Raw genomic sequence first — 27676 nt, 5'->3', positions numbered from 1 at the left:
CACTACGGCCGGTTAATTTTTATATTTTACTAATACAAGAGACAGAGTTTCACCATGTTAGCCAGGTTGGTCTCAAACTCCTGACCTCAGGTGATCCACCCACTTTGGCCTCCAAAGTATTGGGATTACAGGCCTGAGCCATGGCGCCAGGCTCCTCTTCTCTCTTCTCTTCTCTTCTCTTCTCTTCTCTTCTCTTCCCTTTCTTTTCTTTTTTAGACAGGGTATCACTCTGTTGACCAGGGTGGAGTGCTGTGTCGTGATCTCTGCTCACTTGCAACCACCACCTCCCAGGTTCAAGCCATCCTCCCACCTCAGCCTCCTGAGTAGCTGAGACTACAGATGCACACCACCACACCCGTTAAGTTTTGTATTTTTGGTAGAGACGGGTTTTGTCATTTTGCTGAGGCTGGTCCTGAACTCCTGACCTCAAGTGATCCTCCTGCGTCCCCTTCCCATAGTGTTGGGATTACAGGCATGAACCACCGTACCTGGCCGCGCCTGGCCATTTTCTAAGCATTTTTCTTTAAAAAAAAAAAAATTGAAATGGGGTCTCACTCTGTCACCCAGGCTGGAGTGCAGTGGTGCAATCATAACTCCCTGCAGCCTCTAACTCCTGGGCTGAAGCGATCCTCCCACCTCAGCCTCTTGAGTAGCTAGGACTACAGGTGTGTGCCACCACACCCGGCTAATTTTTGTATTTTTAGTAGAGACGAGTTTCATCATGTTGCCCAGGCTAGTCTTGAACTCTGGATCTCAAGTGATCCGCCCACCTCAGCCTCCCAAAGTGCTGGGATTAGAGGTGTGAACCACCGCGCCTGGGCTTTAAGCATTTTTCTATTGATAATTTGCTAAAAAAAACCATTGGTTGTCCATGGCCCCGCGCGGTGGTTCACGCCTATAATCCCAGCACTTTGGGAGGCAGAGGCGGGTGGATTACCTGAGGTCGGGAGTTTGAGACCAGCCTGACCAACATGGAGAAACTCCGTCTCTACTAAAAATACAAAATTAGCCGGGCGTGGCGGAGCATGTCTATAATTCCAGCTACTCCGGAGGCTGAGGCAGGAGAATCGCTTGAACCCGGGAGGCGGAGGTTGTGGAGAGCCGAGATCGTGCCATTGCACTGCAGCCTGGGCAACAAGAGTGAAACTCCATCTCAAAAAAAAAAAAATAAAATAAAATAAAAATTAAAAAAAGGAAAGAAAAACCATTGGTTGTTCATATGAAAGACTATTATTATTATTATTATTATTATTATTATTATTCCTAACTACTATCATTGTAGTGGGGCAAGGAGGGTAATGGAGATGGGGGAGTTCAAGTCTTCTCCATGGTAACCGCAGCATATCGGGAGATTGTACACCCTGACTCCTTTCCCCTCTTCTCCAGTGGTATCGCCCACGACGGGCACCTGTGTTAACCTGATTTCTCCCCCTCTTCCTAGTGGTATCGCCAAGGGGGGGATTGTACCACCCTGACTTCTTCCTCTTGCCCAGTGGTGGATCCCTTGAACATCAGAACACGCCCCATCCTCCCTGGGTAGGAGGCGCACCTCTGCTTCTTTAAAATTTGCCCAAACTTATAGAACCGAGTTCCAAAGACCAGCTTCTCCCAGAATCTTGCCCCTAGAAGGATTCTACCCGTGAACGCCCTCTCGCCCCCGCCTTCTGTGGAACAGCCCACTGTACGGAATGGGTGCTAAGATGGCCGCCCCCATGAGACACGACATAGCGCAGCCATATTCCTCGCCTGACAACGCCACTCATGGACCAAGTCTCCGCCGATCCGTAACAGGGCTGTGTTCAGTGAGTAGACTACAACCTCTCAGTTCTACTGATCGTGTGCAAAATCAACAGCCCTAGAAGGTGCAGTGTCGGGGTGAGGACAGGAAACGGAAATCCCCCTCAGAGGCCGTTTAAGCCTTCTTGGCGCGCGACGCTAAATGCAGTGCACGAGGTTTTATGGCGTGATAGTCGCTCAGGTGATTTTGAAGCTTTGTTGGCTTCGGGGGATGATGCATTGGCAGTTGTGGTGTCAACTGGTGGGGAAATAAAGAACCTAATGAATGGGAATCTATGAGTGTCAGGGATGAGGGCCTCTGGAGTAGTCGGGTTTTAGATTCCCTGCTGTGTCTTGATGTCCAGCCTTAATAGTGTGCGCTTTGGGTTTTTCCTTTATCAGTATTCCCAGAGGTTTGCTAATTTTATTAGCCTCTCCAAAAAAAAAACAACTTTTGACGTTGTTGCTCCTCTGATCACATATCTCTTCTGATGTACCTTTGTTTTCTATTTCTTTAATTTCTGCTCTTATCTGTACTGTTTTCTCTTTATCTAACTTCTTAAATTGAATGTTAATTCATTAATGCTCAGCCTTTCTTTGTTAAAGAAAATTTTAAGAGCATGCCCTTTTCCTTAAGAATATCTTTAGCTGCAATCAAGAATATGTTGTATACACCGTCTTTTTTTTTTTTTTTTTGACGGAGTCTCACTCTGTCGCTCAGGGTGGAGGGCAGTGGCGCGATCTCGGCTCACTGCAACCTCCGCCTCCCCGGTTTCCAGCGATTCTCGTGCCTCGGCTTCCTGAGTCGCTGGGATTACTGGCGCGCGCCACCAAGCCCGGTTAATTTTTATATTTTTAGTGGAGATGGGGTTTCGCCATGTTGCCCAGACTGGTCTAGAACTCCTGGATTCAAACGATCCACTCGCCTCGGCCTCCCAAAGTGCTGGGATTACAGGCGTGAGCCACCGCGCCAGGCCGACTATTTTATATTAGTCAAAATTTTTCTCTTTTTGTAATCGTATAGGCCCACCTCCTTAAAATGTTTATTCTGGCCGGGCGCAGTGGCTTACCCCTGTAATCCCAGCACTTTGGAAGGCCGAGGAGGGCGATTGCTTGAGTCCAGGAGTGAACAGCCTGGGCAACACAGGGAGACTGCCGTCTGTACGGAAAAAAAAAAAAAAAAAAGCTGAGGTGGAAAGATCGCCTGATTGCGAAAGCCTTGATTACTCCACTGCACTCCAGCCTGGATGACAGAGGGAGACCTTGTCTCAAAAAACAACAACAACAACAACAACAACAAAGTTACACTTACGTATTTTATATAGTTTTTGCTATCATTATTTATGCAATTTTGTTTCCATTGGCTCGTTGTTATTGTAGAGAGAAACTGTCTGCTTTTGACCAGGCGCGGCGGCTCATGCCTGTAATCCCCGCAGTTTGGGAGGCCGAGGTGGGCAGATCACGAGGTCTGGAGTTCGAGATCAGCCTGACCAACATCGTGAAACCCCGTCTCTACTAAAAATACAAATATTAGCCGGGCATGGTGGCGCTCGCCTGTAATTCCGGCTACTCAGGAGGCTGAGGTAGCAGAATCTCAGAATCGCTTGAACCTGGGAGGTGGAGGTCGCAGGGAGGTGGAGATCGCAGTGAGCCAAGATTGCACCACTGCACTCCAGCCTGGGTGGCAGAGTGAGACTCCATCTCAAAAAAAAAAAAAAAAAAAAAAAAAAAAAGAAGCTATCTGCTTTTATAATTTTACCTTGTATCCAGCCCCTTACATTGTATTATACCCTATGAATTTTAGTAGTCTTTTAGCAGTCTGGTAGGTTTTCTATGTATAAAATAATCTTATTGGCAAGAAAGCTACATTTTCATTTTCATTTCTTTCCAGTGTCCATGTTCACCCTAATTATTTTTTTCTTTTTTCTTTCTGCCTTTTTTTTCTTTCTTTCTTTCTTTTTTTTTTTTTTTTTTTTTTGTTTTGAAGCAGAGTCTTGCTCTGTTGCCCAGGCTGAAGTGCAGTGACGCAATCTCGGCTCACTGCAATCTCTGCCTCCCAAGTTCAAGCAATTTTCCTGCCTCAGCCTCTCGAGTAGCTGGGATTACAGGTGTGTTGCCACCATGTCTAGCTAATTTTTGTGATTTTAGTAGACACGGGATTTCACCATGGTCTCGAACTTCTGACCTGCTGACCTCAGGTGATTAGCCTGCCTCGGCCTACCAAAGTGCTGGGATTACAGGCGTGAGCCACCTCGTCCGGCCTCTTTTTTTTTTTTTCTTTAATAGAGACAAGGTGTCACTCTGTCGCCTAGGCTGGAGTATAGTGGAGTGATCTCAACTCACTGCAACTCTGTGTGTGTTTTTTGTTTGTTTGTTTGTTTGTTTGTTTTTTAAGGATACTGGGTTTTGTCATGTTGTCCAGGTTAGTTTTGAACACCTGGGGGCTCAAGGGATCCTCTTGCCTCGGCCTCCCAAAGTGTTGGGATTAAAGCCACGAGCCGCTGCACCTAGCCTGATTATTTATTTATTTTCTTTTCTTTCTTTCTTTCTTTTTTCTTTTAGAGACAAATTCTTGCTCTGTCACCCAGGCTGGAGTGCAGTGGCACCATCAGAGGTCACTGCAGCCTCCACCTCTCAGGCTCAAGTTATCTTTCTGCTTCAGCTTCCTTAGTAGCTGGCACTACGGGTGTGGACCACCACACTTGGATTATTTCACTTCTTGTAAAGATGGGGGTCTCACTTTGTTGCCAATGCTGGTTTCGAACTACTGGACTCAAGCAACCTTCCTGTCTTGGCCTCCTAAAGTTCTGAGATTACAGGCATGAGTCACTGTGCCCAGCCCACTCTAATTATTTCATCTTCTCTTGTGTGAGCTAGAGCCCACAAAACAATTTTGGGTTATAGCAGACAGTACTAATTTTATGGCAATAGCTTCATCATTTTACTTTTTAGCATGGTGTTTCAGGGTTATGTTTCATAATTGATTTTTGTGGCATTTAAGTGATTTCCTTCTTCCCTGATTTCAGTTTGAGCTTACATTAGTAATGGCTGCTGAATTGCGTTGGATGCTTTTTTGGTGTAAGTTAATAGCAGAGTGTTTCCCCCTGTAATTTGTTGATGTAATATATAGCATTAGGCCAGGCGCAGTGGCTCACGCCTGTAATCCCAGCACTTTGGGAGGCAGAGGTGGGAGGATCACTTGAGGTCAGGAGTTTAAGACCAGCCTGACCAACATAGTGAAAACCCGTCTCTACTAAAAATACCAGCATTAGCTGGGCGTGGTGGCGGGCACCTGTAATCCCAGCCACCAGGGAGGCTGAGGCAGGAGAATTGCTTGAACCTGGGAGGCGGAGGTTGCTGTGAGCAGAGATTGCACCATTCCACTGCAGCCTGGGCGGCAAGAGCGAAACTCCATCTCAAAAAAAAAAAAAAAAAAAAAAGAAAATACATAACATTATTAAGATTGAACCATTTTTTTTCTGGAAAGAAAAGGCTAAAAGCTTCCCAATAGAAGAATTTAAGAGGGATATTTCATCTAAGAGTGGAAAAAAAACAAAAGAAGGCAGAAGAAAGGATCGGCTAATTTCCTTTCATTTAGATTATCAGCTTTCCAGGTTTCCTGCCCTCACAGTCACCCACCAGGTCCCCTTGAACATGCCCATCACCTGCCCACCCCATGGGCCTTCAGCACCCTTAAGCACTGCCCCGGTTCTACTTCTCCTAAACCCAGATCTGCTTTGAACTTGAACTGAGGTGTAGGCTGGCTGAGTAGCAAGTGAAGCACCTGGTAGAGCCACTCACGAAGAGACCCCAAGCTCATTAATTTGGCTCCAAATTTGATCATTTCATAATCCACCTTGGCTAATGCTCTGGGGATGCTGAACATTGTGGCATGAATGTGGGATGACACTGATGATACGGATACTGTCCTTTTAGGATTTCTTGGTGTCCCTGTGGAGCCATTGAGCCTTACCCCTTACTGGAGGCTGCAGGACCCTCTACACACAGACAGCTGTCCAGCACGGAAGGTGGCCTGAGGCCCAGGGTGAACATGCCAGCTAATGGGACATCACCCCAGGGATTCCCTGCCCTGATTCCGGGAGAACCTGGCAGATCTTTTGAGGTGAGGAGGAGGATCCTATATTTTTTTCTATATGTTGTTTTAGTTTATCTATTTTTAGTTAAATTTATATTTTGGGATAATTGTAGATTCAAATGCGATGTACCATTTACCTAGTTTTTGTCCCCAGTAGTAACATCTTGTAATACCCAGGATATTGACATGCAGAGCATTTCCATCCTCACAAGGATCCCCCATGTTGTCATTAAACAGACACAACCACTTCACTTCCTCCATCACTCCCCTCTTAACTCCGGGGCACCACTAATCTGTTCTCCAATAGTATAATTTTTTCATTTCAAGAATGTTGTGGCTGGACGCGGTGGCTCACGCCTGTCACCTGTAATCCCAGCACTTTGGGAGGCCAAGGTGGGTGGATCACTTGCAGCCAGGAGTTTGAGACCAGCCTGGCCAACATAGTGAAATCCTGTCTACTAAAAATACAAAAATTAACTGGGTGTTGTGGTGCGCACCTGTACTCCCAGCTGCTCAGGAGGTTGAGGCCGGAGAATCGCTTGAACCTGGAGGCGGAGGTTGCGGTAATCTGAGATCACATCACTACACTCTGCCTGGGTGACAGAGTGAGACCCTGTCTCACAAAAAAAAAAAAAAAAGAAATGTTGTATTTGCTGGGCATGGCGGCTCATGCCTGTAATCCCAGCTCTTAGGGAGGCAGAAGCGGGAGGATAGTTTGAGCCTAGGAGTTTGAGACCTGCTGGGCAATATAGTGAGACCCTGTTCTCTATGAAAAGGAAAAAAAAAAAAAAAGGACAAAAACAAGATACTGTTGTATTATTCAGATTGTACAATATGTACCTTTTGGGACTGGCTTTCGTCATTCAGCAAAATTCTGTGGAGATATCAATAGCTAACAGTATATCAATAGTTCATTCCTTTTTTTTTTTTTTTTTGAGACAGAGTCTCGCCCTGTCACCCAGGCTGGAGTGCAATGGTGTGATCTTGGCTCACTGCAACCTCTGCCTCCCCGGTTCAAGCTATTCTCCTGCCTCAGCCTCCCAAGTAGCTGGTATGACAGGTGTGCACCACCACACCTGGCTAATTTTTTGTATCTTTAGTAGAGACGGGGTTTCACCATGTTGGCCAGCCTGGTCTCTAACTCCTGACCTCGTGATCCACCTGCCTCAGTCTCCCAAAGTGCTGGGATTACAGGTGTGAGCCACCGTGCCCTGCCCATTCCTTTTTCTGCTGATACTTTTCCATGGCATGGATGTACCACACAGTGTAACCATTCACTGGTTGAAAGACATCCTGGTTGTTTCTAGTTGTTGGATATTATGAATAAAGATCCTATGATAGTTTGTGTAAGGTTTTTGTAGGGATGTGATATTGTGAAATATATAATGGTATTTTCTGGCAAACAACTCCTAATATCCTCAGAATCTCTAAAGTAGTAAAGTGTCTTTTTGTATGCTAATGAGTTGACTGATGCCTGGCAGTCCCTAGGCAGCTTCTGAATGGGGCTGGTCACAAGAAAGACTAAGGTAGGTTTAGAGGGTTGGGACCCTCCAACCACCTGGGAGGGGAGAGGGTGCTGACAGTCAAGTCGATCCACAAGGGCAAATGATTTAATCAATCATGCCTACATAATGAAGCCCACCTAAAACCCCAAAAGAATAGTTTGGAGAGCTCTGGGTAGCCGAACGCATGGGGATTCCTGAAGGGTGGTGCACCCAGAGAAGGCATGAAGACTCCAGGCCCCTTCCCCCATGCCTTGCCCTGTGTATCTCTTTATTTGACTGTGATTTGTTTGTATTTGTTTTTTTTGTTTGTTTTTGTTTTTGTTTTTTTTGAGATGGAGTTTCGCTCTTGTTGCACAGGCTGGAGTGCAATGGTGTGATCTCGGCTCACTGCAACCTCTACCTCCCGGATTCAAGCGATTCTCCTGCCTCAGCCTCCCGAGTAGCTGGGATCACAGGCATATGCCACCACGCCCAGCTAATTTTGTATTTTTAATAGAGATGAGGTTTCTCCATGTTGGTCAGGCTGGTCTCAAACTCCCGACCTCAGGTGATCCGCCTGCCTCGGCCTCCAAAAGTGCTGGGATTACAGGTGTGAGCCACCAAGCCTGGCCTGAATTTGTATTCTTTAAAATATCCTTTATTGGTGGGAGAGGTGGCTTATGCCTGTAATCCCAGAACTTTGGGAAGCCAAGGCTGGAGAATTGCTTGAGTCCAGGAACTCAAGACCAGCCTGGGCAACAAAGTGAGACCTCATCACTACAAAAAATAAAACAGGTGGGGCACGGTGGCTCATGCCTGTAATCCCAGCACTTTGGAAAGCTGAGGTGGGAGGATTGCTTGAGGTCAGGAGTTCGAGACCAGCCTGACCAACACGATAAAACCTCATCTCTACTAAAAATACAAAATTTAACTGGGTGTGGTGGCGGGCACCTGTAATCCCAGCTACTCGGAAGGCTGAGGCAGGAGAATCACTTGACCCTGTGAGGCGGAGGTTGCAGTGAGCCGAGGTCACACCACTGCACTGCAGTCTGGGCAAAAGAGTGAGACTCTGTCTTAAAAAAAAAAAAAATCCTTTATAATAAACCAGTAAACATAGTCAGTTTTGTGTTTCCTGTTGAGGGTAAGTGGCCACTGTCTGGGCCGGTGGCTCACAGGTAAAAGAATTTACCACGACAGTTGTAGGTAAAGAAAGGCAGATTTATTAGAGAAAGTAGGAAAATACATTGCAAGAGAGCAACGGGTAGAATCAGCAAAAGAGGAACTGACTTCGAGGAAACGAAGGCTTGCTGGAGATTTTATAGGATGGTTCTTGATCTGTTTGATAACGCCAAGGTAGCAGGGAGCTAACTTGCATTCTTCTATCAGCCGAGGTGTTTGATGATGAATTGGAGTGTTTGATGATAAGCAGGAAGTTTATGAGTTATGTACGTTATTTGCTCAAGAGGACTATATGTCCTGGGCCATAAAGAAAGACAGAGCCATAACTTAAACTTACCTGCGTCTTCTTTTTGTTTATATGCCCTGGACCAACTCCTTTTCCCTAATTAGGACTGCACATTTCCCTGAACTTTTTTTTTTTTTTTTTTTAAAGGCAAAGTCTCTCTGTTGCCCAGGCTGGAGTACAGTGACAGCTTACTGCAGCCTCAGCCTCCTGGGTTCAAGTGAGCCTTCCAAGTAGCTAGGACCACAGGTGTGTGCCACCACGCCCAGCTAATTAAAAAAAAAATTTTTTTTTTGTACAGATGAGGTGCCACTTTGTTTCCCAGGCTGATCTTGAACTCCTGGCCTCAATCAATCCTCCCTCCTTAGCCTCCCAAAGTGCTGGCATTACAGGCATGAGCCACTACTCCTAGCCTTTCCTTGAGTTCTATGAGCCACTCTAGCAAATTAATTGAACCCTAGGAGGGGATTGTGGGAAGCTTAACTTGTAGCTGGTCAGTAAGAAGCTCTGGAGTCTGAAGTGGGGGTAGTCTTCAGAACTGAGCCCTCAACCTGTGGGACCTGATGCTATGTCCTGGAAGATAGTGTCAGAATGGAATTGAATTGGAGGACACCCAGCTGTTGTCTACTGCAGAATTGACCTCTTGCTTGATGTGTGAAGAAAATTCCTCACTCATCTGTTGTCACAGCGTGTTATGAGAGTCTAGTAGGAGAAACTGTTTGTACTTCTACTCCTACACAGTGGGGTAAATGCATGCGAGGACAATTGCGGGATTATATGCCAAGTGCATATAGAACAGAATTAATAGACAATCTTTTTTTTTTTTTGAGACAAAGTCTCACTCTGTCGCCCAGGCTGGAGTGCAGTGACGTGATCTTGGCTCACTGCAACCTCTGCCTCTCGGGCCCAAGTGCTTCTCCTGCCTCAGCCTCCCAAGTAGTTGGGATTACAAGTGCCCGCCACCACACCCTGCTAATTTTTTATATTTTTAGTAGAGACAGGGTTTCACCACGTTGGCCAGGCTAGTCTCTAACTCCTGACCTCAGGTGATCCACCTGCCTTGGCCTCCCAAAATGCTGGGATTACAGGCGTAAGCCACCACACACAACTTTTTTTTTTTTTTTTTGGATGAGACGGAGTCTCTGTCACCCAGGCTGGAGTGCAGTGGCACAATCTCAGGTCACTGCCACCCCCGCCCCGGGTTCAAGCAATTCTCCTGCCTCAGTCTCCTAAGTAGCTGGGATTATAGGCACCCATCACCATGCCCGGCTAATTTTTTTGTATTTTTCATAGACACAGGGTTTCACGATGTTGGCCAGGTTGGTCTTGAACTCCTGACCTCAGGTGATTCGCCTGCCTCAGCCTCCCAAAGTTCTGGGATTACAGGCGTGAGCCCCGAGCCAGGCTGACAATCTTTTTTTTTTTTTTTTTTTTTTTGAGACAGTCTTGCTCTGTCACCCAGGCTGGAGTGCAGTAGCATGATCTTGGCTTACTGAAACCTCTGCCTCCCGGGTTCAAGTAATTCTCCTGCCTCAGCCTCCCGAGTAGCTGGGACTACAGGTGTGCGCCACCATGCCCGGCTAATTTTTGTATTTTTAGTAGAGACGGGGTTTAACCATGTTGGCCTGACTGGCCTTTAACTCTTGACCTCGTGATCCACCCACCTCGGCCTCCCAATGTGCTGGGATTATAGGCGTGAGCCACCACGCCTGGCCGACAATCATTTTTAATACAGTTTTAGAGGTACAGAAGAGTTAAGATACTACCTGTAATTCCATGTACTGTCACCTCCTCAACCCCGCAGTTTTCCCTGTTATTCACATCTTGCATTAGTGTGGTACATTTGTAAAAATTAATGAACCAATAGTGATATATTACTATTAATTATAGCCTACAGTTTACAGTAAGGCTCACTGCTTTGTGTTGTACATAGAGGTTTTGGCAAATAGATCATGATATATATCCACCAGTGCAGCTTCGTACAGTTTCATTCCGTTTCACCTGTGCTTCAGCGATTCATCTTGCCTTTCCCTCTGCCTGAACCTCTATCAACCACTCATTTTTTACTGTCTTTGTAGTTTTGCCTTTTTTTTTTTGGACACAGTGCCTCACTCTGTGACCCCGGCTGGAGTGCCACGGTGTGATCACTGCTCACTGCAGCCTCCACCTCCCAGGCTCAGGTGATCCTCCCATCTCAGCCTCCTGGGTAGTTAGGACCACAGGCACATGCCACCATGTCTGACTAATTTTTAGGATTTTTTTATAGAGACACAATTTTACCATGTTGCCCAGTGTGGTCTTGAACTCCTGGGCTCAAGCAATTTGCCCACTTCAGCCTCCCAAAGTGCTGGGATTTACAGGTGTGAGCTATCATACCAGGTCTAGTTTTGCCTTTTCTAAAATGTCATATAGTTGGAATCATGGAGTATGTAGTCTTTTCAAACTGGCTTCTTTCACTTAGCAATTTGTATTTAAGGTTCCTCCATGTTTTTTTGTGGTTTGATAGTTCCATGGATTGCAGTGCCAGTTTGCTTAATTCCTTCACCTACCGAAGGGTACTTTCATTGTTTTTAGGTTTTAGCAATGATGAAAAAAGCTACTATGAACATTTCATGTGCGGATTTTTGTGTGAACATGTTTTGAACTCAATTGGTTAAATAACTAGGAGCATAATTGCTATGTCATATAAGCTTTATAAGCTTTATAAGAAACTGCCCAGGCGGAGCACAATGGCTCATGCCTATAATCCCAGCACTTTGGGAGGCTGAGGTGGGTGGATCACCTGAGGTCAGGAGTTCAAGACCAGCCTGGTCAACATGGTGAAACCCCATCTCTACTACAGATACAAAAAATTAGCTGGGTGTGGTGGCAGGTGTCTGTAATCCCAGCTGTTTGAGAGGCTGAGGCAGGAGAATGGCTTGAACCTGGGAGACAGAGGTTGCAGTGAGGCGAGATTGTGCCATTGTACTCCAGCTTGGGCAACAAGAGTGAAACTCCGTCTAAAAAAAAAAAAAAAGGAGAGAGAGAGAGAGAAAGAAACTGCCCAACTGTCTTCCCGTTTTTCACCATTTTGCATTTCCACCAGCAATGAATGAGTATTACTGTTGCTCCACATCTTCACCAATGAAACCACTATTGCAAAATTGTAACTGAGACAGTGAAAGAGATCTGATCTAATCAGCTGCATCTTGCTTCATGCCTCCGAGCTGTCCTTGTTCATTCCTGGGCGTAGGCTGAACTAATTTAGGGAGGAACTTAGTTTGTAGTTTAAAACAAAGATGTTAACAGGCCTTTCCCAAGGCAAATCCCCTGCTTGCCTGGGGACTAGATTGCCTTTGTAGGACTAACAAATTAGCCACCCGACTAGAAATTATGGTTTAGGAGTCATGCAGCCGGAGACTACAAGATTCTGACCCTCCCTAAACTGCTCCTAAGATCAGTGCTTGAGATATTTTGCAGACCCTGCACTTGATGGATCAGCTGGCACCACCCAGATCGATAAACTGGCTCATCTGATCTTGTGGCCCCCACCCAGGAACTGACTCAGCACAAGAAAACAGCTTCGATTCCCTGTGAATTCATCTTTGACCTGACCAATCAGCACTTCCGGCTTACACTGCCTCTCCGCCCTCCACCCCCCAGATTATCCTTTAAAAACTCTGATCCCCAAATGCTTGGGGAGACTGATTTGAGTATTAATACAACTCCGGGTCTTTGCGAATTACTCTGTGTGAATTACTCTTTCTCTATTGCAATTTCTCTGTCTTGATAAATCTGCTCTGTCTGGGCAACAGGCAAGGTGAACCCATTGGGCGGTTACACCAGCATTTGCTATTGTCAGCTTTTTAATTAATTAATTAATTATTTTGAGAGTGCAGTGGTATGATCACAGCTTGCTGTAGCCTCAACCTGCCTGGGTTCAGGTGATCCTCCTACCTCAACCTCCCAAAAGTAGCTGGGACTACAAGCATGTGCCACCATGCCTGGTTAATTTTTGTATTTTTAGTAGAGATGGGGTTTCACCATGTTGCCCAGGCTGGTCTTGAACTCCTGGCCTCAAATGATCCTCCTGCTTCAGCCTCCCAAAGTGCTGGGATTACAGGTGTGAGCCACCGTGCCCACCCTTTTAAAAAAAAAAAAAAAAAACATTCCAATAGGTGTGTGGTCGTATATCCTTGTTTTAATTTGCAATTCTCTAGTGACATGATGTTGAGGACCTTTTTATATGCTTATTTACCATCTGAATGTCTTTGATGAGGTTATCTTTTCAGATCTTTTGCCCATTTTTTAATTGAGTAGTTTGTTTTCTTATTGTTGTGTTTAAGAGTTCTTTGTATGTTTTGGATACTGTAACCTCCCAATGGGTTCACCTTGCCCGCTGCCTAGACAGAGCTGATTTATCAAGACAGGGGAACTACAATAGAGAAAGAGTAATTCACGCAGAGCCAGCTATAGGGGAGACTGGAATTTTTATTATTACTCAAATCAGTCTCCCTGAAAAGTCGGGGATTGGAGTTTTTAAGGATAATTTGGTGGGTAGGGGCCAGTGAGTTGGAAGTGCTGATTGGTCAGGTCACAGATCAAATCACAGGAGTTGAAGCTGTCCTCTTGTGCTGAGTCAGTTCCTGGGTGGGGGCCACAAGACCAGATGAGCCAGTTTATGGATCTGGGTGGTGCCAACTGATCAATTAAGTTCAGAGTCTGCAAAATATCTCAAGCACTAATCTTAGGTTTTACAATTGTGATGTTATTCCCAGGAACAATTTGGGTAGAGTCAGAATCTCGTAGCCTCTAGTTGCATGACTCCTAAACCATTATTTCTAATCTTGTGACTAATTTCTTAGTCCTACAAAGGCAGGCTAGTCCCCAGACAGGAAAGGTGTTTGTTTTGGGAAAGGGCTGTTATCCTCTTTGTTTTAAACTATAAGCCAAGTTCCTCTCATGCTGGGCTCGGTGGCTCATGCCTATAATCCCAGCACTTAGGCTCACACAGGCGGATCACCTGAGGTCAGAAGTTTGAGACCAGCCTGGCCAACATGGTGAAACCTCATCTCTACAAAAATACAAAAATTAGCCAGGTGTGGTGGCCTGCACCTGTAATCCCAGCTACTCGGAAGGCTGAGGAAGGAGAATCGCTTGAACCCAGGAAGCAGAGGTAGCAGTGAGCCAAGATCGCGCCACTGCACTCCAGCCTGGGAGACAGTGCCAGACTCCATCTCAAAAAACAAAACTAAGTTCCTCTCAAAGTTAGTTTGGTCTGTGCCCAGGAATGAACAAAGACAGTTTGAAGGTTAGCAGCAAGATGGAGTTGGTTTAGGTTGGATCTCTTTCACTGTAATAATTTTCTCATTATAATTTTACAACAGTGGTTTCAATACAAGTCCTTTATGAGATAAGTGTTTTGCAAATATTTTCTCCCAGTCTGTGGCTTGTCTATTCTGTCAGCAGTGTCTTTCACAGAAGATAAATTTCTAATTTTAATAATGTACAACATGGCTGGGCGCGGTGGCTCACGCCTGTAATCCCAGCACTTTGGGAGGCCGAGGCGGGCGGATAACAGGGTCAGGAGATCGAGACCACGGTGAAATCCCGTCTCTACTAAAAATACAAAAAATTAGCCAGGCGCGGTGGCGGGCGCCTGTAGTCCCAGCTACTCAGGAGGCTGAGGCAGGAGAATGGTGCAGTGAGCTGAGATCCGGCCACTGCACTCCAGCCTGGGCGACAGAGCGAGACTCCGTCTCAAAAAAAAAAAAAAAAGAATGTACAACATACTTTTTTTTTTTCTTTCACAGGTCATACTTTTGCTCTTGTATTCATATACATATATATATTTACAGAGATGGGGTCTCACTAGGTTGCCCAGGCTGGTCTTGAACTCCTGGGTTCAAGCGATCCACCCACCTCAGCCTCCCAAAGTGCTGTGATTACAGGCACGAGCCACTGCACTTGGCTGGTGTTGTATTTAAAAACTCATCACCAAACTCAAGGTTTCTTGGATTTTCTTCTTTGTTATCTTATAGAAATTTTATAGTTTTCATTTTACATATAGGTCTATAATCCATTTTGAGTTAATTTTTTTTTTTTTTTTTTTTTTTTTTTTTTTTTTTTTGAGACAGGGTCTGCATTCTAGCCTTTGTCACCCAGGCTGGAGAGCAGTGGTGCGATCTCGGCTCACTGCAACCTCTGCCTCCTGGGTTCCAGCAATTCTGCCTCAGCCTCCTGAGTAGCTGGGACTACAGGTGCACACCACCACAACCGACTAATTTTTGTATTTTTAGTAGAGATGGGGTATCACCATGTTGGCCAGGCTGATCTCGAACTCTTGACCTCAAGTGATCCGCTGCATTGGCCTCCCAGTTTTGAGTTAATTTTTGTGAAACATATAAGGACTGTGTCTAGATTATTATTATTTTTGCATATGGATGTCCAGTTGTTCCAGCACCATTTGTTGAAAAGACTTATTTCTTCACCAAATTTCTTTTGCTCCTTTGTCAATGATCAGTTGACTGTTTTTCTGTGTATATATATTTCTAGGCTCTCTATTCTGTTCCATTGATCTATTTGCCTATTCTTTCACCAATACCTCTGCCTTGATTACTCTAGTTTTATAGTAAGTCATGAAGTTGGGTAGTCTCAGTCCTCTGACTTTGTTCTTGTTTAGTACTATGTTGACTATTTTGGATTTTTGCCTTTCCATATAAACTTTAGAATCAGTTTGTTGATAGCCATAAAATAATTTGGTGGGAATTTGATTGGGATTATGTTGAATCTCCTGATCAAGGTGGGGACAACTGACATGTTAACAGTATTAAGTCTTCCGTTTAGCAGCAGAGAATCCATACGGGTCTGCAGCAACCTCAATTCTTGCCTACTCAGAAGAAAGAATTTGAGGGGCATAAGACAGAGTGAGAGACCGGGACAAGTTTTAGAGTTGTAGTGAAAGTTTATTAAAAAGCTTTAGAGCAGGGATGAAAGGAAGCAAACTACACTTGGAAGAGGGTCAAGCAGGCGACTTCAGAGATCAAATGTGCGGTTTGACCTTTGACTTGGGGTTTTATGCTTCCTGGGTCTATTTTTTTTTTTTTTTTTTTTGAGACAGAGTCTCGCTCTGCCGCCCAGGCTGGAGTGCAGTGGCCGGATCTCAGCTCACTGCAAGCTCCGCCTCCCGGGTTCACGCCATTCTCCTGCCTCAGCCTCCCGAGTAGCTGGGACTACAGGCGCCCGCCACCTCGCCCGGCTAGTTTTTTGTATTTTTTAGTAGAGACGGGGTTTCACCGGGTTAGCCAGGATGGTCTCGATCTCCTGACCTCGTGATCCGCCCGTCTCGGCCTCCCAAAGTGCTGGGATTACAGGCTTGAGCCACCGCGCCCGGCCTTCCTGGGTCTATATTACTCCTCTGATTCTTACCTTGGGGTGGGCTGTCCGCATGTGCAGTGGCTTGTCAGCGCTTGGGAAGGGGCTGCATGCACATTGTGGTTACTGAAGTTGTACGCATGCTCACTTGAGGAGTTTTTCCGTTACCAGTGGAGTGTTCCTAAAGGAAGGTTACATACCAGTTAAACTCGGCCATTTTGCATCGTAGTGCACATGTCTTGAGCCCACTGGCCCAACTCCTGAAATCTTATTGGGAAGCTGCTGATCACCAGTTTCAGGTTTTTTTGTATCTATTGAGAGACTGCCTTTCCCTGGCGCCAGCTGCAACCAATTATTATTTTTATTTTTTATTGTTTTTTTTTTCTTTTTTTTTTTAGGAGCAGCAGGAGGAGGAGGATTAGCAGGAGAAAAAGGAGGAGGAGAAAGAGGAGGAGCAGGAGGAGGAGAAAGAGAAGGAGAAGGAACAGGAGGAGGAGGAGAAAGAAAAGGAGGAGGAGCAGGAGGAGGAGCAGGAGGAGGAGCAGGAGGAGGAGGAGCAGGAGGAGGAGAAGCAGGAGGAGGAGCAGGAGGAGGAGAAGCAGCAGGAGGAGGAGGAGGAGCAGGAGGAAGAGGAGCAGGAGGAGGAGAAGCAGGAAAAGGAGGAGGAGAAGCAGGAGGAGGAAGAGAAGCAGGAGGAGGAGGAGCAGGAGGAAGAGGAGGAGGAGGAGCAGGGAGCAATTATTATTTTAGAGAAACAATTTTAACTGCCTGACCATCACCTCCTGGTGGGATTTGGGGGGTGGTGCTCTCCTGCTCTGCTCATGTCTAACTACCTAAGATAACTACCTAACTATTCTAACATTTCTGTCAATAAACATACAATATCTCTCTGTTTACTTATATTTTCTGATATATTTCATATCAAATTTTGTTTGATTTTCCTCATGTATGTCTTCTAGATATTTTGTTAGGTTTATGTATATTTTATCTTTTTGGTGCTAACGTAAATGGTATTGTGTTTTTAATTTCAAATATCAATTGTTCATTTCGGGTATATAGGAAAACAATAGACTTTTATTAAGCCTGTATCCTGTGACTTTACTATAATCACTTAATAGTGCCAGAAAATCCTTTACTGAAATGGATTGTGAGAGTAGCTAATTTATAGTGGTAGTATGTTTGATTTTGAATGCTGTAGAGTGGAAGAGCATGTCTGGGTTGATGCAGGACCCACAGCTCATAGTGACCAATCACAGATGGCTATACTTGAGCCAGACACACAAAAACACAAGAAGTTATTCATGAGGGAAGACCTAGCATGCCAGACTCGCCCAAAGCCCCTGTAAAGTGTGTTTACCCTGTCGACGAAAAGACTCAAACTCTGTAAAATATTTGAAGAGATTTATTCTGAACCAAATATGAGTGACCAATGGTAAGTGACACAGCACTCAGGAGATACTGAGAACCGGTGCCCAAGGTATGTGTTAGATGTCCATTGATTCCGTTTGGAAAGGCGGGACAACTTGAAGTGGGGGCTTCCAGGTCATAGGTAGATAAGAGACAAAAGATTGCATTCTCTTGGATCTTTGGTCAGCTTTTCACTGAATACATAATTTACATGTGAGCGGGGATAGAATAGTCTGCCTAATGAAACAACAGGGCAGAGGAAGCAATCAGATATCCTTTTGTCTCAGGTGAGCAGAGGGAGGACATTGAGTTCTGTGTGTCCTTTGTCATCCTGCACCTGTGAAGATAAGCTATCAATTTACGTTGCCAGGGTGAAATTCAACAGAACTTTTTTTTTTTGAGACGCCCAGGCTGGAGTGCAGTGGCGTGATCTCGGCTCACTGCAACCTCTGCCTCCCGGGTTCAAGCGACTCTCCTGCCTCAGCCTCCAAGTATCTGGGATTACAGACCACGCCCGGCTAATTTTTGTATTTTCAGTAGAGACGGGGTTTTACCATGTTGGTCAGGCTCGGCCTCCCAAAGTCTGGGATTATGGGTGTGAGCCACCGCGCCCAGCCCAGAACATCTTAAGGTAAAGGTCTTGAGGCCCACAAGGTATTTTCTTGTGGGCAAATTGTGAGGGAGGCATGTAGCCTTTTTTTTTTTTTTTTAATCTTTGTAGCTATCTTACTTGGGAATAAAATGTGAAGCAGGTTTGCCTAACACTCCTTGGCTTAATGATTTTGGAGTCCCGAGATTTATTTTTCTTTCACAACCCTAAGTACGGGACTGTGTAACATATGCCAAGAGGAGCACCCCTGATGAAGCAGCTGATATGGATGGACTGGCTTTATGGTGCCTGTGATATTCACCCAGGCCATATTCAGCTATGGTTAAGGGGTCTTTTTGCATAGGCACCTCATGTAAACTTTTAGCTGCAAAATACAGCAATAGTCCCAAAAACCTCATTGAATTTGCTGCCCCAGCTTCCCTTCAGGGATCCCACAGCTGCTAATGAAAACATTAAGTCAACATGAAAATGAGGAGAAGCCTAGGGAAGAGTCAAGTCTACCAGCAAAGTGGAAATCTCTCAGTGGCTATTAAGAAATGGGATGGCCGGGCGCAGTGGCTCATGCCTGTAATCCCAGCACTTTGGGAGGCCGAGGTGGGTGGATCACAAGGTCAGGAGTTCAAGACCAGCCTAGTTAATATGGTGAAACCCCCATCTCTACTAAAAAATACAAAAAAAATTAGCCAGGCGTGGTGGCGGGTGCCTGTAGTCCCAGCTACTCGGGAGGCTGAGGCAGGAGAATTGCTCGAACCCGGGAGGCAGAGGTTGCAGTGAGCCGAGATCGCGCCACTGCACTCCAGCCTGGGTGAGAGGGAGAGACTCAGTCTCAAAAAAAAAAAAAAAAAAAAAAAAAAAAAAAAAAAAAAGAAAGAAAGAAAAAATAAAAAAAGAAAAAAGAAATGGGATGGCTGGGCTTGGTGGCTCATGCCTGTAATCCCAGCACTTTGGGAGGCCCAGGCAGGCAGATCACCTGAGGTCAGGAGTTTGAGACCAGCCTGGCCAACATATAGTGAAACCCTGTCTCTACTAAAAAATACAAATTAGTGAGCGTGGTGGCGCATGCCTGTAGTCCCAGCACTTGGGAGGCTGAGGCAGGAGAATCGCTTGAACCTGGGAAGCAGAGGTTGCAGTGAGCCAAGATCACACCACTGCACTCCAGCCTGGGTGACAAAGCGAGACTCCGTGTCTCAAAAAAAAAAAAAAAAAAAAAAAAAAAGGGATGAATAAAATGGAAACTGATGATGTTGAAACAGAAGTCTTAAAACAGCACCATCAAGGTTGGGTGGGCCAAAGGGATCCTCCTTAGTCCCCAAACACTAAAGGGTCCTTAACAAGTTGATTCCATTTATCACAGTGTGGGAGGAATTTAAAAAGCTGGAAAGGCAAAGATTACAATGGGAACTCCGCCATCAACTGCCTGGGGCATTAGCCAGGCAGATTAGTCGAGGTAAAAAATTGACCGGCTGGCGCGGTGGCTCACGCTTGTAATCCCAGCACTTTGGGAGGCCGAGGCGGGCGGATCACAAGTTCAGGAGATGGAGACCATCCTGGCTAACACGGTGAAACCCTGTCTCTACTGAAAATAGAAAAACTAGCCGGGCGTAGTGGCGGGCGCTTGTAGTCCCAGCTACTCAGGAGGCTGAGGCAAGAGAATGGCGTGAACCCGGGAGGCGGAGCTTGCAGTGAGCCGAGATCGTGCTACCGCACTCCAGCCTGGGCGACAGAGCGAGACTCCGTCTCAAAAAAAAAAAAAAAAAAAACCCAAAAATATTGGCCAAGGTCAGTCCGGGTGCTGTAGTTCAGGCCTGTAATCCCAGCACTTTGGGAGGCTGAGACAGGTGGGTCACTTGAGCCCAGGAATTCAAAACCAGCCTGGGCAACATAGCGAAATCCCATCTCTACAAAAAAAAAAAAAAAAAAATTAGCTGAGCGTGGTGGTGCACGCCTGTAATTCCAGCTGCTTGTGAAGCTGAGGTGGGAGGATCACTTGAGCTGGGGAGGTCAAGCCTGCAGTAAGCCATGATCGCACCACTGCACTCTGGCCTGGGGGCAGAGCGAGACTCTATCTCAGAAAAAAAAAAAAAAAAAGTAAATAAAATAAAACAAAATAAAATAAAATAAAATAAAAAAGACCAAGGGCAAAGGTTCTTTGGCTCCACCCCGGGATGGGGACTCAAAGCTTTATGCACACAAAATGGGTGGCAAAGAGAAGTCTCTGGGTAAAATGGGAGGAAAAGAGAACTTTCTGGGACTCCTTTACATGGAAGCCTCATATATGGAGGTACCAAAATCCATTAGTGAAGGTGTAACATGGGCTACAACTAGATTGGGAGAATAAAGAAATGTAACAGTTGATAGGATTAAGGTGTACATTTGGGTGAAAATTGGAATGTGTTTAAACAGGCTTTGTGGCTGGGTGCAGTGGCTCACCCCTGTAATCCCACCACTTTGGGAGGCCGAGGCGGGTGGATCACTTGAGGTCAGGAGTTCGAGACCAGCCTGCCTCACGTGGTGAAACCCTGTTTCTACTGAAAATTAAAAAAAAAAAAAAAACAATTAGCTTGGTGTGGTGACACGTGCCCGTAGTCCCAGCTTCTTGGGAGTCTGAGGCAGGAGAATCGCTCGAGCCTGGGAGGGGGAGGCTGCAGTGAGCCGAGATCGCGCCACTGCACTCCAGCCTAGGCGACAGAGCGAGGCTCAGTCTCAAATAAATAAATAAATAAATAATTAGTTTTTTTAAAAAAATAAAAACAAACAGGTTTTACCTGAATGTTTTATGGGAATGGATGTTATGACTGACAGGGAATACTTCCTCTAACTAGTATTGTGACACTCAAACCTGTTGATGAAATCCCAGTGGAGGAATGTAAGGGTTGATGGGATTAAGGTGAAAGTTTGGAAAATTTGCAGATTTGAACAGGCTTTATTTGAAATGGTTGCATCTCTTTTACCTCAATGTATTATGGAGATTGAAATTGTATCTGACTGTGGAATGTTTCCCCTCTCTAGTATTGTAAATCCACCCTTCAAGCAGTATTACTTGGACATGCTAAATGGGAACCAATAAGATTGCCCAGGCCTACGAAGTATAGAATAGAACCTGGGGTGCCAGCACAGACAGATTATCTGTACAATAGCCCTTTGTGGAACAGAGACCGGCGCTTATGGCAAAAGCCTAAGAGCGCCTCCTAGTGGTAATCTGGGACTTTGGACTAGAGAATTTCCAGTTGAGCTTGGATTAGACATTAATTGAAAGTGCCCTTATGATTGAAGGACATAAAATAATTTTAAAACCTAAAATATCCATGATGTCTTGGGTGATAGTGTAAAGCTCCAATAGGGAGTGCAGTGCCCAGAGGAGTTCCATAATTACATGGAAATGGTTTGTACAAGAATATGCTGCCAGGGGAGTGCAGAGTTAGCAGTTTTCACAACCAGGTAGACTCTTCCGCCAGGACTAATGAAGGAGGAGTTGGTCAGTTCTATCATCGACTGGACAATGCTCCAGCTCTCAACTGACCAACAAAAAGATGCTTGGTTTGTGGATGGCAGTTCCAAGGCGAATGGACTGCGTCGTGTTTGGATGTCCCAATAGCATCCATTATAGCAAAAGGATCCAATTTAGGATTATGTTTAGCATTTACTTGTCATCACTTTAGTGTTATTCAGTTGAGAAGGGTCCTTCTTTGCCTTTCATAACTCTTTGAAGATTTAATTAAATAATAGTATTTAAGTATTTACAAATGTATATTCTTCTCATAACAAACTCTTGAATGCTGGCTCTGTGTCAGGTGCTGCCCTAAGCGATTCCACGTGTGTGTGTGTGTGTGTGTGTGTTTGAGACAGAGTCTTCTCATGTTGTCTAGGCTGGAGTGAGGTGGCTTGATCTTGGCTCACTGCAACCTCCACTTCCCGGCTTCAAGCCGTTCTCCTGCTTCAGCCTCCTGAGTAGCTGGGATTACAGGTGCACGCCACCACGCCCAACTGATTTTTGTATTTTTAGTAGAGACAGATTTCACCATGTTGGCCAGGCTGGTCTCAAACTCCTGACCTCAGGTGATCCACCTGCCTCGGTCTCCCAAAGTGCTGGGATTACAGGTGTGAGCCACTGCACCCGGCCTTGATTCCACATATGAATTCACCCAAGTTTCACAGATGACAAGACTGAGGCTCAGAGGAAGGCAGTAACTTAGCCAGAGTAACAGCACAAGCATGAGTCAGAGCCAAAATTCAAACCTAGGCAGCGTGGCTCCCACCACCATGTTCTTACTTGTTCTCTTCTGTGTCCAGGAGATTCCCTCCTACCCGACCTTGTTCTCGACACTCTCTGGTTACTACTGCGTAGCCACAGTCTAAAGCAGTTACGCAACCATCCTAGGTGAGCTATGCATTTTTAAAAATTAAACTTTGATTTTGAGATCAGTATCGATTCCCAGGCAATTGTAGGAATAATACAGAGAGATCCAGTTTCCTCCAATAGCGACACCTTCCAGAATAACATCACAACAAGGATGTGGCCATTGACACAACCCCGAGATGTCTCCTGCTGCCATTTCACAACCAGACCTGCTACCCTTGTGCCTGCCATCTATCGCCTCCAGGTTCCTAACCCCGACACTAATCTGTTCTCTATCTCTAGAAAGTTATCATTTCACGACTGTTATATAAATGAAATTATACAGTATGTGACTTTTTTTTTGAGATGGAGTCTTGCTCTGTCACCAGGTTGGAGTGCAGTGGTGTGATCTCGGCTTGCTGCAACCTTTGCCTCCCAGGTTCAAGCAATTCTCCTGCCTCAGCCTCCCAAGTAGCTGGGACCAGAGGCGTGCACCATCACACCGGGCTAATTTTCGTATTTTTAGTAGAGATGGAGTTTCACCATGTTGGCCAGGCTGGTCTTGAACTCTGGACCTCAAGTGATCCGCCCATAATCCCAGAGTCCTGGGATTATAGGCGTGAGCCACCCCGCACGGCTCCCAATCTGCCTTTTATTTATTTGTTATTTATTTGCTTGTTGCCTTTGTTTCCTGTGTATTTTAGGATGCTTCTAGGTATAAATAAATATTAGAATAAAAGGAAGAAAAAAAGAAGAAAATATCAATACAAGTTTTAGAAAGTAGGCATGCGTGTCAGCAATCCTACTGAACTTACCGAACAAGAAAACTTTGCAGTCTTTTTTTTTTTTTTTTTTTTCTTTGAGATGGAGTCTCACTCTGTCACCCAGACTGGAGTGCAGTGGCATGATCTTGGCTCACTGCAACCTCTGTTCAAGCAATTTCGTCCCTCAGCCTTCCAAGTAACTGGGACTACAGGCGTGCACCACCATTACCTGCTAATTTTTTTTTTTTTTTTTTTTTTTTGAGTTGGAGTTTCGCTCTTCTTGCCCAGGCTGGCAACAAGTGGGGCGATCTCAGTTCACTGCAACCTCCGCCTCCCGGATTCAAGTGATTCTCCTGCCTCAGCCTCCCGAGTAGCCTGGGATTACAGGCATGCACCACGATGCCTGGCTAGTTTTGTATTTTTAGTAGAGATGGGGTCTCTCCATGTTGGTCAAGCTAGTCTTGAACTCCCGACCTCAGGTGATCTGCCCACCTCGACCTTCCAAAGTGCTGGGATTACAGGCATGAGCCACCGTGCCCAGCCTGATTTTTGTATTTTTAGTAGATGGAATTTTACCATGTTGGTCAGGGTGGTCTTGAACTCCTGAGCTCAGGTGATCCACTCACCCCAGCTTCCCAAAGTGCTGGGAGTACAGGCGTGAGCCACCATGCCTGGTCCTGAAGTCTTGCTTAATCTGTATATTCTAGGAAGACACAGCAGAGCAGGAGCTGCAATCAAGAATTACAATGCCTCAGTCGGGCGCGGTGGCTCACACTTGTAATCCCAGCACTTTGGGAGGCTGAGGTGGTCTCAGGAGTTCAAGACCAGCCTGGCCAATGTAAAACCCCCATCTCTACTAAAAATACAAAAATTAGCCAGGCGTGGTGGCGCATGGTAGAACCCCCATCTCTACTAAAAATACAGAATTAGCCAGGCGTGGTGGCGCGTGTGTGTAATCCCAGCTACTTGGAAGGCTGAGGCAGGAGAATCACCTGAACCCAGGAGGCAGAGTTTGCAGTGAGCTGAGATTGTGCCACTGCACTCCAGCCTGGGTGACAGAGCAAGACTCTGTCTCAAAAAAAAAAAAAAAAAAATTGCAATACTTATACAGAGAAATCAATAATTCCTTTATAGTGGAGAGTTCCTGATACCTAATTTTTTATTACCTTATTATTATTATTTTCTTAGAGACAGCATCTTGCTTCATCTCCCAGGCTGGAGTGCAGTGACACAATTATAGCTCATTGCAGCCTCGAACTACTGTACTCAAATGATCCTCCCACCTAAGCCTCCTGAGTAGCAGGGACTGCCGGTGCTTGTCATCACATCCAGCTAATTTTTTAAAAATTTTTAGTAGAGATGAGGTCTGTGTTGCCCAGGCTGGTCCTGAACTCCTGAGCTCAAGTCATCCTCCCGCCTCAGCCTCCCAAAGTGCTGGGATTCCAGGCCTGAGCCACTGTGCCTGGCTATGTTTTTTTTTTTGTTTTTTTTTTTCAGTCAGAGTCTTCCACCTGAGTCTCCCGAATAGCTGGGACCATAGGCGCACACCAACATGCCTGGCTAATTTTTTTTAATTTTTATTTTTGTAGAGACAGAATCTCACTACGTTGTCCACTCTAGTCTCGAGCTCCTGGCCTCAAGCACTCCTCCTGCCTCAGCCTCCTGAGTTGGTGGGATTACAGGTGTGAACCACTGCATGCGGCAGTTCCTAATACTTGAGTGTCAAGAAATCTTCTGGGGTGTGCTCAGAGCACGGGGCCTGAAGAATGCTTCCTCTGTTTACAACACACCCAATGGGAATCTGGGGTCATTGTGATGAGGGGCACAAAACTTGTGACCTCTCTCTGAACAAATGCCCCACATATGAAAAAAAAAAAAGAAATCTTTTGTTAAATCTTCATATGGATGATAGAAACAATATTTTATTTTCTTTTTCTTTCTTTCTATTTTTTTTTTTTTTTGAGATGGAGTCTTGCTCTTTTGTCCAGGCTGGAGTGCAGTGGTGTAATCTCAGCTCACTGCAACCTCCACCTCCCAGGTTCAAGCAGTTCTCTTGCCTCAGCCTCTCAAGTAGCTGGGATTATAGGTGTGCACCACCATGCCTGGCTAATTTTTGTATTTTTAGTAGAGACAGGGTTTTACCATGTTGGCCAGGCTGGTCTCGAACTCTTGACCTCAAGAGATCCTCCCATCTCAGCCTCCCAAAGTGCTGGGACTACAGGTGTGAACCACCACACCCGGCTGGAAACAATATTTTCAATTACAACCTTTTCATAAGTGATGTTACTGGTCTTCTATGGCTGTTTGTCTTTTTGAAAAGATTTTTTCATCAATTTCTTTCTTTCTTTTTTTTTTTTGAGACAGAGTCTTGCTTTGTCGCCCAGGCTGGAGTGCAATGGCAGGTCTCAGTTCACTGCAACCTCTGACTCCTGGGTTCTAGCGATTCTCCTGCCTCAGCCTTCCAAGTAACTGGGAGCCATTAACTTGTTTTCAAGACAGAGTCTTGCTCTGCTGGCCAGGCTCAAGTGCAGTGGCCTGATCACAGCTCACTGCAGCCTCAATCTCCCAGGCTCAAGCAGATCTTCCCACCTCAGCCTCTCGACTAGCTGAGACTATAGGCGCACGTCACCATGCCTGGCTAATTTTTTAATTTCTTGTAGATAGGAGGTCTCTCTATGTTCCCCAGGCTGGTCTCGAACTCCTGGGCTTAAGTGATCCTCTTTCCTTGGTCTCATTCAGTTTTTAAGTAAGATTTTAAAAACTACAGGATGAAGGGTGGGCACAGTGGCTCACACCTGTAATCCCAGCACTTTGGGAGGCCGAGGTGGGCAGATCACTTGAGGTCAGGAGTTCGAGACCAGCCTGGTCAACTTGGCGAAACCCCGTCTCTACTAAAAATACAAAAATTAGTTGGGTGTAGTGGCACATGCCTGTAGTACCAGCTACTTGGGAGGTTGAGGTGAGAGTATTGCTTGAGTCCAGAAGTTCGGGGCTGCAGTGACACAAGATCATGCCACTGCACTCCAGCCTGGGTGACAGAGGGAGACCCTGTCTCAAAGAAAAATAAAAGGAAGCCGTGGTTATTGCATACTGTACTATACTTGCCTCGATATATCTGAGTAGAATTTGCATTCCACGTGTTTTCATCTTTACCATCCTCTTGAATCTTCAGTCTATCTTCCCTTCCTTTTTGATGTCTTCATGCTTTTCCAACACTCTTCTGGCTGGTTCTATTTTTTTCTGAGTTGGTAGATGATGCACAATTTGAGTTTTCTGATGATTTTGTTCTCAAATAAGTCTGTGTGGGAGGAGCATTACTAAATAAGGAAGTGCTAGTCAATATCCAGATGACTAGGAATGGATAAAGTATTGTTCCCAACAGGGACCCAGTGTCCCCATGGGAAGAGCATACCTTGGATATAGTCAGTCTTCCTATCTGTGCCTCAAAATGCTGTGCTGCTTCTTAAGGAGCTTCCAAAGGGAAACTGATTTGTGAAGTGAGAACCACCAAAAAGACAGAATTGAATGACCGCAGTAGTGCTTCTTTCTCTTGCATAAGATTTCCTCTTGGGCCAGGCACAGTGGCTCACGCCTGTAATCCCAGCACTTTGGGAGGCTGAGGCGGGCGGATCACCTGAGGTCGGGAGTTCGAGACCAGCCTCACCAACATGGAGAAACGCCGTCTCTACTAAAAATACAAAATTAGCCGGGCGTGGTAGCACATGCCTGTAATCCCAGGTACTCGGGAGGCTGAGGCAGGAGAATAGCTAGAACCTGGGAGGCGGAGGTTGCAGTGACCTGAGATCCTGCCATTGCACTCTAGCCTGGGCAACAAGAGCGAAACTCCGTCTCAAAAGAAAAAAAAACTTTCCTCTTGAATTCCATTTCTGCCTGTTTTTAGCAGAACAGCAGCTTTGGCAGCTTCTGTCTCTGTCTCTGTCTCTCTCTCTGTCTCTGTCTCTCTCTCTCTTTTTCTGGTCTTTGTGAAATGAGCAGCACTCTGTGTGATTCCATGTGGTTGTCTGTTTCATATGTCTTTCAGCTGCCCTATATTCTGCCTTTCCCGTCTCTTTGTTCTTACATTCTTTTTGTCGATTGTTCTTGTTTCTTTTGATATCCAGCATTTCTCTTTCAGTTTTCCTTCTCAATTTCCCCCTTGATCTCTTTGTTCTTCCACTTACCTTTTCAAGTATTTTGGTTAGTCTTAGTCTGTTCACTCTGACAGTGAGGTTCTTGGTAGGTCTTTGATTTGACCTTCCTCTAAGCTCCCTTTGAGGCAATGACATGCCCTGATCTGTTTCCTCTTGTTTAATATATATGACTTTGTGTCAGGAGAGGTAGGTGGTGTATCACAAAACTCAACATTTCTGCACTGAAAGTTTTCCGAA

At 45.5% G+C, this 27676-nt stretch overlaps 1 protein-coding gene and 1 non-coding gene across 3 annotated transcripts in view; both read left to right on the top strand.

Annotated features, from left to right (window-relative positions):
- Window positions 1–1545: 1545 nt before the first annotated feature.
- Window positions 1546–27676, top strand: part of LOC105463890 (zinc finger protein 157) — a 58266-nt gene continuing 32135 nt past the window's right edge. Inside the window, exons 1-2 of one of the 2 annotated variants that reach the window (XM_071088255.1) lie at window positions 1546–1802; window positions 5713–5899. In XM_071088255.1, the coding sequence (XP_070944356.1) occupies window positions 5828–5899 (72 nt within the window). In that variant the 5' untranslated portion in view covers window positions 1546–1802; window positions 5713–5827. Of the gene's footprint in view, window positions 1979–5712; window positions 5900–27676 lie in introns of both variants that reach the window. The other variant, XM_071088254.1, reaches the window with a different exon arrangement.
- Window positions 25025–25153, top strand: LOC112423570 (small nucleolar RNA SNORA11). The gene has a single exon (XR_003014042.1). It is a non-coding gene; the product is annotated as a small nucleolar RNA SNORA11 (small nucleolar RNA).

This window comes from Macaca nemestrina, chromosome X (assembly GCF_043159975.1).
Source record: "Macaca nemestrina isolate mMacNem1 chromosome X, mMacNem.hap1, whole genome shotgun sequence".
NCBI lineage: Eukaryota > Metazoa > Chordata > Mammalia > Primates > Cercopithecidae > Macaca > Macaca nemestrina.
The sequence above is the reverse complement of the archived record's forward strand: the minus strand, read 5'-3'. Positions and strand labels throughout refer to the sequence as shown.